Genomic DNA, 17,581 nt, shown 5'->3' with positions numbered 1-17,581 from the left:
TGATTGAACAGAAACACACTTCGAACTCATATCTACATCTGAAAGTCTGTCAGTCACCCTGTGCAAAATCCATTCTAGAACTGCAACATCAAAATGGAATTTGCCTTACTACAGGTAAAGAGGCTGCTGTGCTAGGGTGAGAAGGAGAACCTTTACAATGTCTTTCAGGTTCTGCTGGAAAGAATGAACATTAGAAAGTAAAATGGGAGTGAGAAAAAGCAGAAATAAACAGAGGGTGACCTCTCTAAAAAGGCTACTGTCTCTGATTAAGGAACAGATATCTAATCTTTAAACAGTAAAAAGCAGCCGTGGCTAGGCCTGGTAAGGGCCAGGTTTGGTGAACTTTGCTTTAGGGCAGGGGTAGGGAACCTGCGGCTCTCCAGATGTTCAGGAACTACAATTCCCATCAGCCTCTGTCAGCATGGCCAATTGGCCATGCTGGTAGGGGCTGATGGGAATTGTAGTTCCTGAACATCTGGAGAGCCGCAGGTTCCCTACCCCTGCTTTAGGGGGTGGTGGGAGATGGGCCCTACTGTTTTGGGGCCCATAACATCGAATTCCCTGAACCAAACCTGGATGGTGTCATCAAGAGACTCTCTTGAAGAAACCTTGAAAGTTTTGTGGCTTTACCTTGAAAAATGTGCACCCCGCAGCCCTCCCCCAAGAAATCCTCCATTGACTACAATGGAGTCAAGACACTTCAAAGCACAGAATCTGGGGAAATCTTTTGGGTGACTGTTAGGGGCGTATTTTTAAATCTACTGGTTCCAAAATTTTGGGGTCGTATCCAGAGACTGTCCTGATGATATCCCCCAAGTTTGGTGAAGTTTGATTCAGGGAGGCCAAAGTTATGGACCCTCAAAGGGGTAAACCCCATCTCCTGTTAGCTCCCATTGGAAACAATAGGGGATGGGGCACCCACTTTGGGGGTCCATAACTTTGCCCCCCTGAATCAAATTTCACCAAACTCGGGGAGCATCATCAGGACAGTCCCCAAAGCATACCCTGAAAGTTTGGTGTCGCTAGCATTAAAAATGCGCCCTCTACCGGCTAAAACGTGAAAAAACACGAAAAATACCAAAAAATTCAGACAGACCCGAATTTTTCGGGTGTATCTGAATATGTTATTTGTCTTAATTCGGGCATACAGATAATTTTATGCCCGAATGAATCCAAATTTTACTGAATTTTTAGGGTATTTACCAAGTCTAGTTTACACCGTTTTCACACCACCACTTTTGGCCCATTTGGAATCTGCCTTAGTGAAAAAAAATATTTATTTACTTTCTCCTTAATGGGGACCCAAAGTGACTTATATTGTTCTCCTCTCCTTCATTTTATTCTCACAACAGCCCTATGAGGTGGGTTAGGCTTAGTGTGTATGACTTAGGTTACTCAACAAGCTTTCATGGCAGAGCAGGGATTCCAACTTGATCTCCCAGAATGCAGTCCAGCACTCTCATCGCTGTCTGTGATGATGAGAAATGATGAAAGGGAGCAAAATAATGAGGTAAGTGAAAACATGGATCTTATAGTGTTGAAGGATACTGCACAAGTTAATAGCGTGATTGCATTTGTTCGTGTTTTCATTGTCCAATATGAATCTCATTTTTTTTTTTGGCTAGGGATAGGCCGGAAAGCAGAAGACTTATCAAGTGAGCAAAGTCAACTTGCTGTAAAGTAAGAAAGTAATTCTCCTAATATTTAATCTTTCCCCCAAAATTCTGTTATTTCTACCTGCTGCATGGAATTAATGTTTTAAATTTTGGGATTCATTTATTTTGTTTTCCCTATTAATGGGCACTTTGCTTCCATCAGTTGGAATGGGCACTTTGCTTCCATCAGTTGCTCCTACCCTGGCACTGGTACATCAGAGCCCTCATATTGAGGGGCCTGCCACCCCCCCTCTTTTGGAGTGGGGTGAAATTGAGGTGGGACGCCTTGTTTAAATGTTAATTATTAACCGCTGGTTTTAAGTATGTTAAGACGTTTTATTGATGGAGCCTATGTATTGTGTACTGGATTCGCTCCTGTTTAATGCTTCATGTTTTATATTATGTTGTTCACCGCCCGGAGCCCTTCAGGGATCGGGCGGTATAGAAATTGAAATAATACATAAATAAATACATACATACATACATACATACATACATACATACATACATAAATAAATAGGTATAGTACAGAACATATATTTTTTTAAAAAATTGTTTTCATGAATGTTCCTGTGGTGTACATGCAAATGTTTAAAAATGGCAACTTCTTGGGCAGTAGGTTATTGGGAGATATGTTAATTAGCTTTATGGTTTTATATTGTTTTTCTTAGATCTCTGTTCAATAAGCATGACAGATCTTTTCCGTGTGTGCTCTAATTTAATCTTTAGCAATAAAGTTTATTCACTATTTAAGAAAGCAGAATGTGATTCAAACCTGCTCACATACCTAAGAACTCGCGTGTGTGTGTTAAGTGCCAACGAGTCACTTCTGACTCCTGGCAATCCTATGAATCAGTGTTCTCCAGAACATCTTATTAACCTGCCAAGTCAGGGTCTTATGTTTTTAACGGTACTTTGTTATTGATAGACACTCTTATTTGCTGTTTTGTAAATGTTTTGATGCGGTTTGTGTTTGATTGTATTGCCTTTTGACTCAAGTCCTTTGGTCAAAGGAGCTGTTGTGAATAAAGGAAAATATTTGGTCCTTGAACACTTGAGACGTTTTTCTTTTTAAATTGTTGTTGCCTTTGTCATGCATTTTGACAGAATACGACCTTCTTTGTTGGAGTATTTAAGCTATCAGCTCAACTTTATGAGTATCCTAGTGGGGCCCTGCAGCAATTACAAGGACTACATAGCTTTCATCGAAGGGAAACATGTACAGATGAAGCTTTTGGAAGTCAACTGGAAGCCAAACTGGCACGATAAACTTCCTGAACCTTCTCCGATGGTAAACTAAAAAAATGCCAAGTCTTCACATCAGTTGCTGTTATATCCTCTCCCATCTTATAGTCTCAGTGCAACTTCCAATATTTGAATAATCCCAACTCTTATTGTTTCACTCTACTATACTTTACCTTTTGAGACTCAAAACTTACATAGCAACAGGTACAGAGTAGTATACGATTGCACTATTTACTGGAGTTCATTTGACTTTGAAGATGTAACTCTGTTTAGGATTGCACCTTTAATTTGCTTAATTGGATACTGGAACAGCTGACATCCAGGCTGCTATGCATATTATATCATTTTATTTTTCTTCAATTACGAAATGCAGATTTACTGCATTGTTCATTGAATGTATTTTACTGGTCTTTTTTGCATTGTTTATAAGGCACTCAGTTATGAATCTCAGAGGCGAAGTTGGACAGTAGAGGCAGTAAATAAACTAATCTGTGTTGAAGCAAATAGTCAAAAGACTGTATTGTTTACTCTACCACCAAGCCCTCCTTACACAGTAGCTAAGAAAGATAGGCAGTGGGAGTTCTGCATTTGCTACATGAGTCTTTCATTTGGAAGAAACATTTTGCCTTTGGGCCTTCTCTCAAGAATAATTACTTTTGAACGTACTTTGCAGGGAGCCGTTCTGCACAAACTCTGCATCGTGCTTGTATCGCTGCTTTTGTTCCTGACATTTACCAAGAACTTTCCAGTTGCGTATGTTGTTGATAACCGGTTTATCGATAAGACTTCCTTTTTGTCAAGACTCGGCTACTTGTATGTTGTTATGCAGGCTTCAAAGCCAAAATACTACTTTGCGTGGACGCTCGGTAAGGTTGACACACCAGTTCTTTTTGTATAACGATCAGTAGAATCCTTAATATCGTAATGTAAATTAAGAAACTTATAGAACAAGCCTTTTGGTACATTGAACATTTACTATTGAGAGTATAAATGAAAGGTCAAACACTGTAATGTTTCTGCTCAGAGCAAGACTGGGTGAGCATAAGGAGATTGTGTGCATTTGAAATCAATGAACCTTCAGTACTTAGCTATGTGAACACGAATTAATGTTATTTAGGAATGCTTACTTTCTCTAGACAGTGCAGTATTTGTGTTTTCATGTAGTGCCATGTCACATGCCAGTCATAAAACTGGAAGTGATTATCCAGACTATTTGGAAGGACCTGCCAACTTGTTCTTCACTCTGCAGTCAACATTTAATACGCACGTCAGACTAGAGTGTGCTTTTAGCAAGGAGAAAATGCATCACAGGAGTCTTTCACTAGAGCACTGCACATGTGTATTTGTATGAGTAAATATCCACAGTTGTAGTTTAGAGGTCATTCAGATATATTGTTGTATTTAACTAGTAGACGAATCATGAAAAAATAGTTCTTTTGGAATTTCACATTCACATTAAGCTACTCCACTACCCCAGACATATTAGCCTACATTTCTCAATGTAGCCACTCTGTTCCTTCTGAAGCACTGATTTTATTAAATTTAGTATTAACCCTAAAGTTACATTTGTATTGCAGTACACTTCTTGAAATCCTGCTAAATTGTACCTGCATTGTATATATTAGGACCTCATTGCAAAGAACTGCACCATTTGTTCTACATGTTACTGACGATGTTGTGTTCCTCAAACAGTAATTCCCCATATCATATGATGAAATTTGTTCGGAAACTAAGAGGAGTTTCCAAAACTGTTTGATGTGGTTCCAATGGAGTTAGTCAGAGGTCCCACTGGGTATAACTCAAACCCTTGGTCGTTTGTGAGTAGTACTTTGGATCTCAGATACTATGTTGTAGTTTTTGATTTTGTTGTTTTTTATATTACAGCTGATGTGATCAACAATGCAGCTGGCTACGGGTTCAGTGGGGTTGATGAAAAAGGCTGTTTCCATTGGAACTTATTGTCTAACATAAATATCTGGAACATTGAGGTAAGTCAAAATAAAAGATTATGGAAAGGGGGATAAATCCTGGGCATTATTACCTGTAAGGCCAAAAAAAAATTGTTACACAGGTGTGACAGAAACATTCAACGTAATTTTATATACTTCATTTGCAAAGACAGATCCCACAAGTAAGACTGTTAAAATACCAGTTCTAGCCCGTATCTTAACCCTTGCTTAATTTTGAAGAACAGACAATATTGAAATATTCAAATAAATGTGTTTTATTGAACACAACCTCATTTATGTATTGAAAAAGAACAATATGCCTATCTCAAATAAATATGCCCTTTTACCTTGTATATCCCCACTGTAACTTTGGAAATATGAATTATGAAAATCAAGGAATCCAACCATTGTTTAAGTTGGAGGTTTCTCCAAATAGATTTTCTCCCCGGACATTTTCATATGCAAATCGCAAGTACTTTTCCTTCTAAGATGAATACTGAATACTGAAGAGATGAATTGCTGATCTCAGAGTTGTTGGGAAAATGTGGTCATCAGCCATATATAACCATGTAACTGCAACATGGCATTCAGAAACAATATAATTTAAAATTGGATAGGCATCAACATTCTTTAATGTGAGTGTAAGATAATAATGCATGGGAATTTTCTGTCTCCTAGACAGCAACAAGTTTGAAAACGTATTTAGAAAACTGGAATATACAGACCACTGCCTGGCTTAAATGGTAAGAGTAATATCATCTAGTGCTGTTTTAGACTTCGATTACCATTCTTTACTATACACACTCATAAATATGATACTGGTTTACATTTGTCACTGACAGTTACCCATTGTAAATTTAGTTGCTTGCTTAGCAGTTTATTCCTAAGCAGTTACACCCCTCTGAGCCCACTAACATAAGTGAGTTTTGAAGGGTTTAATTCTGTTTAGAATAAAATTTCACAGTCCAGAAAAAATATCAAAGCAATTTGCCAAAAATATCAACATAAAACTATATTAAAAACATGCAGTTATTTAAAGCCCAAATCATAATATAATTTGTATAAAGATGCTGTATTTAAAAACCAACACACAAGTTAGGAGCAGCAGCAAAATAATTTGTAGATATATGGAGAAGAAGATGAAAGAAGAGGGCCATAGGGTTTTTTCTAATGGCATAGCAAGTGGAATACAAGTCTTTTGGAAAATCTCATAATGTTACATTGAACTGTCTAAGCTTGGTGCTATATGTAGATAAAATGTTTTGCTGGCGCAAAGTTGTTGGATTAGGATCTGGGAAACCTGGGTTCGAATCTTGATGAATGACCTTAGGTCAGTCACCTACTCTTAGCCTCGACTCTGGCAAGGAATACCGGGGTTGTGATGCAGAGAAAGGCAATGGCAAGCCACCCTTGAATGTCTCTTGCCTTGAAAACCCTACAGGGTCATCCTGAGTCAGCTGTGAATTGACAGCGAAAAAATAAGTCCTAAACTGCAAGGTACAGACCATTCTCATTACTTGAGGAACTGGTCACTAAATAGGATTGTAAGACTTGCCATTCATTCATTCATTCATTCATTCATTCATTCATTCATTCATTCATTCATTCATTCATTCATTCATTCATTCATTCATTCATTCATTCATTGAGACTGATTATGACCACATAGCTTAGACACATCTTTGATTTTGCTACCATCTTCATTTTAATTACATCTTTATACTACATTGTAAGGCCGCAGTCAGACCTCATGCATGAACTGACTGGTTTCCAGGCTTACACGTAGCAACAAAGACGAAATGAGGATTATTGTGGTGGATACATTTGAGGGTCCAGTTCATCCATTTCCCTTGATTTAAGCTTCCAGTTATTCTAATTTGTGTGTGTTTTTCCCCCTTTCCAGTGTGTGCTATGATAGAGTTCCTTGGCACCCTACAGTTTTGACATTTATTCTCTCAGCTGTTTGGCATGGTGTTTATCCTGGATATTATTTTACATTCATCACTGGAATGTTTATGACACTTGCAGCCAGAGCGGTGTGTATCTTATTTTTTTTTCTCTTGGTGTGGCTCAGATATGATTAGTGACACCTGTTAAAGCCATTGAGCATAGCACTTGGTTGTAGCATTAATTCCTTTGCTTTCCTTTGGATTTGAGGTACACTGGGATGGATCCAGTGAGTTTTTTCACTCACTCAGCCAATTCCCCATGTTATTAGAGTTTATTTCAATCAATCAATCAATCAATCAATCAATATGCATTTTATAAGCATAGTATAACAACAAATATATAAACATTTAAATAACTAATTAGATATAGCTCAGCAGCAATAAGCAAATAAAAACAATAACTATCGTTTTAAAATAATGGCCAGGAAGGAAGCAACTGCACAAGTAACAAAAGAATGGTCCTGTAAAAGAAAATGTACAGCATAAATAGAGTTTTGTATTTTCTTTGCCAATAATAGAGGGTGAATCAAACTTGATCGTACATAGGCATTTAGGACACATTCAAGCAAAATATGAGTCAGGGAGTCAAGTGAGCCACATCGACAGAACCTTTGATGTTTTGGGATTTTTTGGTATCTGCCGGATGTCACAGTTGAAGGAAGGCTATTAAATCGGGCCAATATAAAGGCCCGTCGCCGTTCAACAGATAAGGTAGAAACTAAGTATCTAGCTGGGAAGAGTTTATTTATTTTATTTGCTTTATTTATTACATTTAATATGCTCCCCCTTCTCTTTTGGGTTCGGGGTGGCACACATCATCCATAGAAACATTCACATAGGCAATAAATAATAAAACATCCAATAAAAACATAATAACTGCCCAGATGGCGTTTGTGTTTCAAATCCAATTTCAGCAGTAAAACCCACCACACTGAGGGAACCTTGACAACTTGCTGAATGGTATTAAGTTGAGGATAAAATATAAATATCTGATGTTAATGTTGGTGTTGATATTGGTGAGGGAGACCTACATGTTACCCATAGATGCCTCAAACATATGCCTGATAGAACATCTCTGTCTTACAGGCCCTGTGGAACTGCATTAAGTCCTGCAAGACCTTTGTCTCCACAAACAGAATGTTCCACCAGGCTGAGGCCAGGGCTGAAAACACCCTGGTGGTGATTGAGTTCCCATCGCTCATGGTTTTTATCCATATAGGTGTTATGATCACCCAGCAGAGCCATTTTGGTGGTCAGGGGGAACCCCCTTCTACCTATTTTATCTTCAGAAAATGTTGGGTACAACAGAGTTTTTTTTCCAGATTGTACCAAGTAGCCTCTATTTGAAACCTCACAGTTACCAGGGTGTGCCCACTGCGCTCTTATGCATGAATGGTTCTTTGTGTCTGTCAGTAAATGGCATGCAAAGAAATGTGTACTCAGAACTGCCCCTTCCATTAAAATGAATGGAGAATCTCTGCTGAGTGAGACATCTCTAAGTGTGTATCGGAGCCTTACCTAAGGTTGGCAGCTGCCTGGAGGAAAAAAAAGTGTTGTCACTGTAACAGAGGCTTCATACAAAGTTATCTAATATTTTTTATTTCTATGCTATGAAAAAGTACATCCACTATTTTAACACATTAAGCTGCTATTTTGGGAGACAAGCAGAGGTGGGATCCAACCAGTTCTCACCACTTCTCTAGAAGTGGTTACTAATTTTTTCTGAGTGCCGAGAAGGGGTTACTAAAGCAACCTCCCTGCTGTTACCCAGCTTAACAAGGCTAACACTGCCCAATAGGGACTGGAGGTGTGTGTGTGCGGCAGCGCCACTGTTTGAATCCCACCACCATCGGAACCTGTTATTAAAATTTTTGGATCCCACCACTGGAGACAAGCCTACTCTTGTTGCTTGACACAAACTGTTCCTGGTTCCTGGAGAGCCAACACAATGTAGTGGTTAAGAGCAGTGGACTCTGATCTGGAGAACTGGATTTGATTTCTCACTCCTCCACATGAGCAGCAATCTCTTCTCTTATTCGCTCCTACACATAAAGCCTGCTGGGTGACCTTGGGCTAGTCACAGTTCTTTGGAACCCACCTACCTCACAAGGTCTCTGTTGTGGGGAGTGGAAGAGAAAGAAGGTTGTAAGCTGCCTTAGAGGAGAGAAAGGTGGACGCCTCCTCCTTCTAAATTATCATTTGTGAGCCTGAAATGGTCTGAGGTATAAAAATTAGCTTTCTAGAAATCTTGTGGCCTCACCTCCCCAAATTTGCCATTTAATGCTTACTCCCACAAATAAATGTTTGACATAAGAAGAGCAGAACTTTCAGAAACAGAAAAAGAGGATTTTAGTGGTCTTGGAGAAGGGATTGTGATGGCTCAGATAGTTCTCTTGCCTCTTGGCCACCCCTGCCCTGACAGATTCCATATCCTGTCTTATTTTCTATGTCTCTTGATAAAATGTTCCAAGTTCTGTGAAGACCCCATATCTCTGTCAGAATAAATTCTACACATATCAGATGCACGTGTGAAAATGATTTGATGAAACGTGTGGTTCTATAATCTTAATACCCATACCTTAGATTCCAGCACGGTCATGGCCACAGGATACTCTTTAACTAATTAAGGCAGAGGAGACATTATTAGTCAACATGTGTTGGCAGAACAAGAGATGCTGGCCAACTATAAAGAAGGGTGGCCAAAGAACGGAGCCTAACGTGTAATGAGGGGTTCCTTCCCATGTTCTATGAGAGGATCTGTACTAAACCATTTTCAAGGCTTTGCCTGTGCAAATACTAATTAGCAACACGGTCCTCAAAGGTTTATCATATTATCATATTATCAACTTTTGATAAAACAAAAACAGGGAGTAAGGTTCTGTTCTCTGAAGTATCCTCCAGCAAACCAACTAGGACACCCTCATAAACTTTTATTGAAAAAAGGTTTATTGAGTAAGAAAAAAATAAAGCCATGATGAAAATTAACCCTACAGTCACTGTAGATATAAATGCTAAATTGTTAGATTTCCTAGGATTTCTTAATCATTTTATAGCATATAGTAATAGTTTTAAAATGCAAATCACTGATAGTTTTTAAATGCACATTTTGTCCCACTGTTTTGGGAGATTATCGAAAAAGCCCAAGTTATCCAAAATCTCATCTAGAGATCTTACCTAATCTTCTTCTAAGATTTCCAAGTCAGAGAAATCCAGTTTGCTTTTCACAATGGGTCTGTTTGGAGGAGTGCTGGGACCAAGAAAAGACTTACCAGAGCATCCTCCTATTCCCCAGATGAAAGGGGGTCTTGATCTCCAGTTCTCTTGGCCTCAGATGTGGAGGGAAGAGGGTTTCAGTATTGCCACCTCTTCAAAATGCTCTGTCTTTCCCCTTTAGATTTTCTCTGCCCTTCTGGTTCTCTCGCACTAGTTTCCTGGGGGCAGGGAGGAGACTCAATCACCTCCTCTTCAACTAAGGCTGTGAGTGTTTAAATAGGCTCCCTCAGTCCCAAGATGCTCCACTCCCATTTTCCCTGGAGCAGTGAGAATGTCTGAGAGGGGCACAGTTACATATGAAGATTAATTTCTAATATTTTCTTTTCTTTTTTTTTTGAAGATCAGGAGAAATTTTCGGCATTTCTTCACCTCTCCAAAGACTCTCAAGATGAGCTATGATGTTGCCACCTGGTTGGTAACTCAGATGTCTGTCTGTTATACTGTTGCACCGTTTGTTCTGCTCGCTTTTGAACCCACAATTAAATTATACAGGTATGTTCCCTCCTGTTACAAACACAAGATCAAAAAATTATAACAGGTCTTGTTATACATGCTAGCCTGTGACCAAAGCTGAGTGAAATATTACTGTGACTTGAAGAAGAAACTCAACAGCGGTAAGTATTTGGCTGTGATAGTATTTTTTTTATAGTCTACCTTTCTCACGGGGCCTCAAGGTGGATTACACAGAGTGAGTCAAAAATCAAAATTCAATAAATGATGATATAGGATTTGGATTATAGAACCAACCAGAGCTTCATTGTTGGCGCAGCAAATGATGCAAGATTACATAGCAGGATCCAACTTACATCAAACTACACATAGTAGTATAGACCACAGCCCCTAAGAATTTCTTTAACTATCTTTGTGAATTATTTTGTACAGTGCTATCTTGTTGCCTACATGAAAAAGCTCTGTTGAATAAAAGCTTTCATAGTTTATGGAAAACCAAGAGAATGGGAGCTCTCTGACATTATCAGGTAGACCATTCCACAAAATGAGGGCAACCATGGACCAGGGTCAACCCCCTTCTCATCCAGGAAATGCATTGGATTTTCATTGCCCAAGAGAAGGCAATCTTTTTGGCCTGTCTTCCCCCCAAACTTTGTTAGTAACGTGGAAGTGGCTGGCCTTGGATCTCTGAGGTGGCTGTGTAGGTCTGGGAGGCTGTTATGAAGAACATGCCTGTTGCCTTCTCTGATGATTCTGTGCTGTCCTCTTGTTGCTACCAACCCTTCATGGCCTTTCTTTAGTAGTGTGGGCAGAGAGCCTGACCTTCATGGTGAGCACAACAGTTGCTGTGCTGCTGTCCAGCTTTTGGCAACAGGGCATCTACTTCTGTTCTAGCACCCCTGACTTTATACAGTTTTTCTAAAGGATACATTTGGGAGAAAGAACCTTTGGTATTCAACCTTGAGGTCTTTGGAAGAAAAGATAAAATGTGGGAAGTTTGGAACCATCTGGTGGCCTTTTTTGATCGCCCAAAAGGCTAAGCCAGAGATCATAGCATCCTTGTGGACAAAAAGCCACATTGGACAGGGCTGCAAAGAAAAGAAGAAAAGAATTGGTTTCTATACCTGCTTTTCACTTTTGTAAGGAGTCTCAACGTTGCATTCAATCACCTTCCCTTCCCCTCCCCACAACAAACGGCTTGTGAGATAGGTGGGACTGAGGCAGTCCTGAATGAACTGTGACTGGCTCAAGGTCATCCAGCAGGCTTCTTGTGGAGGAGCGAGGAAAACAAACTTGGTTCATCAGTTTAGAGTCAAACCCAGTTCTCCAGATTAGAGTCCACCTGTCTTAACCACAGCACCATGTTTGAGAGGGAAATTGGACTACTAGAATAGATCATCCCTCTTGTACTGCTGGAGGAGTGGTAGGCTCCAACTCCTAAAGGTTCACGTAATTTACTTCACATGAACTTTTCTTTAGATTTATAGCACATTTCATGTTTGTCATTTGCATGTAACACAAGTTAAGATGTTGCCCCAGAAACAAAATTTCTGGTTATGTGGAGTGGTGATGAGTTGGGGGAGACCGGCTCCACATACTTCTGTATCTGCAGACTACAAGCCATCATAGCTACTGAAACAACTATGTAAACGTTGCTTAATGGTTGAAGGTTGTAACACAGCTTTGATTGTATATTGTTTTTCTGCTTCTGTCTGTCACTTGCAGGTCACTTTACTTCTATATGCACTTTTTATGTTTTTTTGTTCTGTTGGTGTTGCCAAAGAAATCTAATGGCCACAGCAGGAGACAGACTCCAGTTCAAGGCACACAGAACTCTGACACAAACAAGAAACAAAAATGATACCTCTAAAAAGGACTGCTGAATTTTCTCTGGAATGGGTGCTGGCTATAAAAGGATACAGAGAATACTTGATTGTTGCATCTAGTGGCATTCTTAAAGGGCAAAAGTTAAGTTTTTAAAAAGCTAAAGAGAATATTTTAATAGATTTAATAGATTTAAGAGAATATTTTAATAGAGTATCTTGATTCAAATTGATTCATACCAGGAAGCCCAATCCATTTGAGGGGGAGGGTGGAGCACTCACAGGGAATGGTGGAGGGCCACACCACCACATTTGCCCCTCTGCCAGCAGAGGGGGCAGAGGTGCCGACACTCATTCATCCCTCAGCTCCACGGCAGCGAAACCTGGAAGTTTGGGCTTCTACGGAATAACTCCCGTGTTGTTTCACTTGGATGCCAATATGAAGGATGGGAACGGAGCATTCTCAGAAGTGGAGCCAATTTTAGGGCTGTGAACGCATGACCTGGGGCTCAGAGTAGCTCCATTAAGACATGTGGAGGGCTTCTGGCTCCCCCCCTTCTAGCTGCCTCCCTGCACCTCCTGGAAGCCTTCTGGAGGTGGTGCAGTGGCACAGCAACAATGCTGTCCCTGACCACCCCCATAAACAGGATTGGGCTGTTAGAGACATTTATAATAACTATCCAGTATTTTTGAGATGAAGAAAAAAGTCACTGGGGCTTAGAAGACTGGAGCCGTAGCATCTGAAACAGATCCCCCCCCCCCCCAATGGGATGGTTAGCGCCAATGACAACTTGTGGAACAATTTTACATTTGTTACTTGAAGCACTTTTTGACCCTTCTCTTGCTGCTGTTGATGTGTCTGTATAAATTCTAAAAGTGTTCATATCAGGTTTTTGAATTAATTCATGTAGGAAAACTGATCAATGATACCAACCAAAGGTGGATTGTACCTTTCTAAGTCCATGAAAGTCAATGTACTTAGTCCTAAGAACAACATGGACTTAGAACATTGTTTCTAAGTAGATGTAGACTCTGACTTTCATGGACTTAGAACATCATGGACTTAGAACAAGAAAGTCAAAGAGTTTACATCTACATAGTCTGATACTGTCAGAATTGCAACTCAACCTTTCTGTTCTTTCCAAAGCATGCATGATTTCAGTCTTAGTGTACATCATGTAAGCGCAAGTGGAATAACATGGACATGTCTCCTGTTGATATTAAACTTTGCCTTGGAGACAGCACACCATGGTCAACAAACCCCAGATATCTTTTGACATGCATCTTCCATGGGTGAACACTCCTCATTAAAAGTGAGGACAATCAGCCTAGAACCATAAATAAAGGCAGATGTTGTGTGACTGGAAATACCTGTTAGATTCGAGAGAATGCTGAGCTGAACAGAGTTGAAAGTTGAACAGAGTTGAAAGTTCCTCATGACAGTATGCCAGTTGAGGTGAGAAACATGGATACTTTGACAGAACTCCACGTTTTGGGTGCACTCTGGGATGAGTAATGTGAGTGATTTCCCCTCCTCACAGTATCATAATATCTTGCCGATGCACTGAACTTGCACACTTTCATCATTGCCAATAGCTTTTGCCAATGTCAGTGCAAAGAACTTGAACTCTTGGAAAATAACTCAGGGAGACATTGTGTTTAGCACTTGCTTAGATTTGCTAAGAAAATGTTGCTTTGCAATTTCCTGATTTTTAAAGTACTACTTTTTCTTTTTCTTTTTTTAAAAAAATTCACTTTTGTAGATTCTGTTCCTCATCCCCTCCAATCCCCCAAATGATACTAATCCACTTTCAATCAAAATGCATTTTGCAAAAAAAAAAGTTGAATCGTAGAATGCTTCTGATACACTTTGATCAAGAGCTGAAATGTTCAAAATTAGAAGTTAAAGGTAAATGGTGGGTGGTGTGAACTATTATCAGGTGACCACCTCTGTGCGGAGGGGGTGGAGGATAATGTTTTGAGAAGTAATGTTTCTGCTGTTATTAATTTAGTGCTTACTTCATCCTTTGAGGGGTATGATGTTTCTGTTATGGATTCATGACCCCAAAGATATATTCTGATAAGAATGACAAGCAAATAAAGTATTTTTTATAAAATAAATTTTGTGTAACAAGTTTCTGTGAGTTCAGGAGGCCATGATTGAAATAACTACCCCATGTTTCCTAACTCTGGTTATCTGCTACTCTGAACGAGGAAGTGCCAGTTAAGCTGTTGATATATTATTTGTTAGAAAGTATACAGAGTTTTATTTACTGTTATTTCAATGCAACAATTATAAATCAGATTCAGTTATCTCCAACTCCCCAGTTTTCAGTGCCAGTCCCCAGTTGCTGAGTGTTGGCTGTAGGTAGAGTTGCCAGCTCTGGTTTGGGAAATATGTGGAGCCTTTGGGGGTAGAACCGGTGGAGGCCAAAGTTTGGCAAGGAAAAGGGACAGGCCCCTTTCGCCAAAGCTGCTATTTTCTCCAGGGGAACATATCTTGGTTGCCTGGGGGTCAACTGTAATAGCAGGAGATCTCCAGGTGCAACCTGGAGGTTGGTAACCGTAGCGGTTTGTCTTGTTTCACCAAGAGCAAGAAGGCAAATGCGGGCAGTTCGCAGCCCCTGCCTGTGCCTTTGCCAATTGACCCTCCGAATCCTATCCTGTATGCCCTTTGAAAAGACAGCAGTGCACTTGAAATGATTTTAAACTTTTTTTCAAGTTACTATAAAATTTGCTTTCATATATGATAAGTTCCACAACCATTATTAAAGTTCAGCTTAAAATAATGTACAGTAGTAGTGACCTCTAGTGGTTACTTCTCAAAGGTTAGTGTTGTAAAGTGAAATTTACCTGTCACACTTCAGATTTATTTTAAAGTCAGTTTGATCTAATATGAAATATTTGTATTCACACAGGTAGAAGTAGCATATAGGACTACTTTGAGAATGAGGTGTTTGTGAGGGGGGATAGTTTTATTTAGAACTGCATTGGACTAATTTTGTTTTCTCTTTGACAGTCCTTATTGCGGTTTTGAGAGCCAGTCTAGTATAGTAGTCGTCAAGAGCCTGGGAAAACCAGGTTCAAATACCCACTACCTCCCTCCCCTCCATTGGAAGCTTTCTGGGTGACCTTGGGCTGGTCACACACTCTCAGCCCTGATCCTGGCTAGTATTTGGATGGGAAATCTCCAAGGAATTACAGGGTGATATGGAGACAATCAATGGAAAACTTCCTCTGAACATCTCTTGCCTTGTGCAGCCCTACAGGAGATATGCCTCAAAACCTGCCCAGACTATTTTAGCAGGCCGGGGAATATATGGGCCAATCTCAAACAACATAAATGAAATCACTGCTTGGGATGTTCGGGCTTGTATGATTCAAGAGGGAGTGCTTTGGAAGCAGCTGCTCAAAATAAAATGGATTACGAAGGAAGTTGATGAATAACCACACAATGGTTTGTGGGCCTGTTGTTGCTTCTTAGAATAAAGCAAATGTCTCAAGTCATGACAATAGAGTCAACAGTGCTCAAAGAAATTATAGAGTAAATATTAGGTCATGGTAGAGAGTTTGAGCAAATATTTTTTGTTGCTGGACTTCTTACTGGAGAAATGTAACTCTCATTGTGGACACTTTAATGTATAGCCTGGTGTACACACTTAAAAGTAGGTGAAATGGTAGTGGATCTAATTATTGTGCAACGTACTCTGATACAGGTTTCCTTGAAAGTAAGTTCCACTGGTTACACCAGCTGTGGAGTACATGTATTGACTAGTATCTGTCACCTCACAAACCACACACATCCCTGGAAAATTTGAAACTTTTTGAAAATGTTTTCCAAAAGATGAAGAGTAAAACATAGACATATACCATGGAACCTCGGTTTTAGTTGGTAATCCATCCGAAAAGAATCGATAAAAACCGAAATCAATGAAAACCGAGGCAAACTTTTCCATAGGAATCAATGTAAATCCAATTAATCCGTTCTAGGCACTCCAAAAAAACATACCAAAACCACATTTTTTTGGTGAATAAACATAGTGTTTAATGCTGAAAACAGGAAGAAACAATAACATTAGAACCAGCTTCAGTGCCAGTGGACCAGTGTCGCACCAGAAAGCTGGTTTGCCAGCTCCACCCATTTTTGAATAAAGGGGAACTGGCCACAGTGTTACATGCTCCGTTGACCTCTTAATTGGACTACTGTAATGTGCACTATGTGGGGCTGTCCTTGAAGATGGTCCAGAAGCTGAAGTTGCTGCAGCCTGCAGGAGCTAGGCTCTTACCTGGTACAGCTGGCCGAATGCAAATCATTCCAGTCCTTAAGGAACTCAGGCCCAATACAAGGTGTTAACATTGATGTATAAAGCTGCAAATGGCTTGGGCCCTGCCTACCTGAAGGAGCACCTGTACTCATATGTACCAGCTCAGGCACTGAGGTCACAGAGGGTGGCATCCCTGGTGGTACCTTCCCCTACTGAGGCATTGGTGGTGGTGGGGCAGATGTATATGGTTGCCATCAGGCTGTGGAATAGTCTCCTTCAGAGATTCACCATACACCACCCATTATCAGTTTAGGTGCATGGTGAAGACTCCCTCTTTGCCCAGGCATTTGGTTAGCCTCCCTGGAAACCTCTCTACAGCTGCTGGTCAGGGTGGGGATAGGAGAGTTGGGGTGAGGGTAATTTTAAGGCTATTTTATTGTAGTTTTAATTGTTATATTTTATTGATGTTTTAGTTGTTGTTTTAAAAATTATCTTTAACTTATGTAAGTAGTCCAGAGATGCTCGTATGAGGCAAGGTATAAACACTTATAAATAAATGTAATGAAGACCAAATTGGAGCGTAAAGACCTTTAAGGGGACATCTCCTGACTTGGTAAATAAGCAACAAGCACAAGAAGCAAAAGAAACAAAACAAAACTTTACATATACATACTGAGAAGCTCTGAACTGCTGATGACTGCCCAGGAAAGAGGCCTGGGGTTGTGTGCATAGTTCAATGAAAATGTCAGTCGTGGTGAACAAGGGAAGCTGTATACTGAGGATTATTAGGAAATGTATTGAAAATAAAACAACTGTTGTAACATCTTGCAGAAATGTTTGATGAGGCTAGGTTTGGAACATGGTGTACACTTTTGGCTATCCTGCCGCAAAAAATGATATTGCAGAACTGGAAAAGGTGTAGAAAAGGGCATGAAATAAAGTGGTTCAATCACCTGCCTTATGAAGAAAGCT

At 39.9% G+C, this 17,581-nt stretch overlaps 1 protein-coding gene across 2 annotated transcripts in view; it reads left to right on the top strand.

The window, feature by feature from the left end:
• MBOAT1 (membrane bound O-acyltransferase domain containing 1) overlaps window positions 1–14,465 on the top strand; it is a 38,113-nt gene extending 23,648 nt beyond the window's left edge. For both annotated transcript variants that reach the window (XM_048508367.1, XM_048508366.1), the window contains 8 exons: window positions 1,626–1,680; window positions 2,763–2,946; window positions 3,574–3,766; window positions 4,785–4,888; window positions 5,528–5,592; window positions 6,753–6,885; window positions 10,412–10,563; window positions 12,247–14,465. In XM_048508367.1, coding sequence (XP_048364324.1) covers window positions 1,626–1,680; window positions 2,763–2,946; window positions 3,574–3,766; window positions 4,785–4,888; window positions 5,528–5,592; window positions 6,753–6,885; window positions 10,412–10,563; window positions 12,247–12,382 — 1,022 coding nt within the window. In that variant the 3' untranslated portion in view covers window positions 12,383–14,465. The remainder of the gene's footprint in view (window positions 1–1,625; window positions 1,681–2,762; window positions 2,947–3,573; window positions 3,767–4,784; window positions 4,889–5,527; window positions 5,593–6,752; window positions 6,886–10,411; window positions 10,564–12,246) is intronic.
• The last annotated feature ends 3,116 nt before the right edge of the window (window positions 14,466–17,581 follow it).

Source organism: Sphaerodactylus townsendi, linkage group LG09 (assembly GCF_021028975.2).
Source record: "Sphaerodactylus townsendi isolate TG3544 linkage group LG09, MPM_Stown_v2.3, whole genome shotgun sequence".
NCBI classification, from domain to species: Eukaryota; Metazoa; Chordata; class Lepidosauria; order Squamata; family Sphaerodactylidae; genus Sphaerodactylus; species Sphaerodactylus townsendi.
Note: the sequence above shows the minus strand (reverse complement) of the source record. Positions and strands in the feature narration are given on the sequence as shown.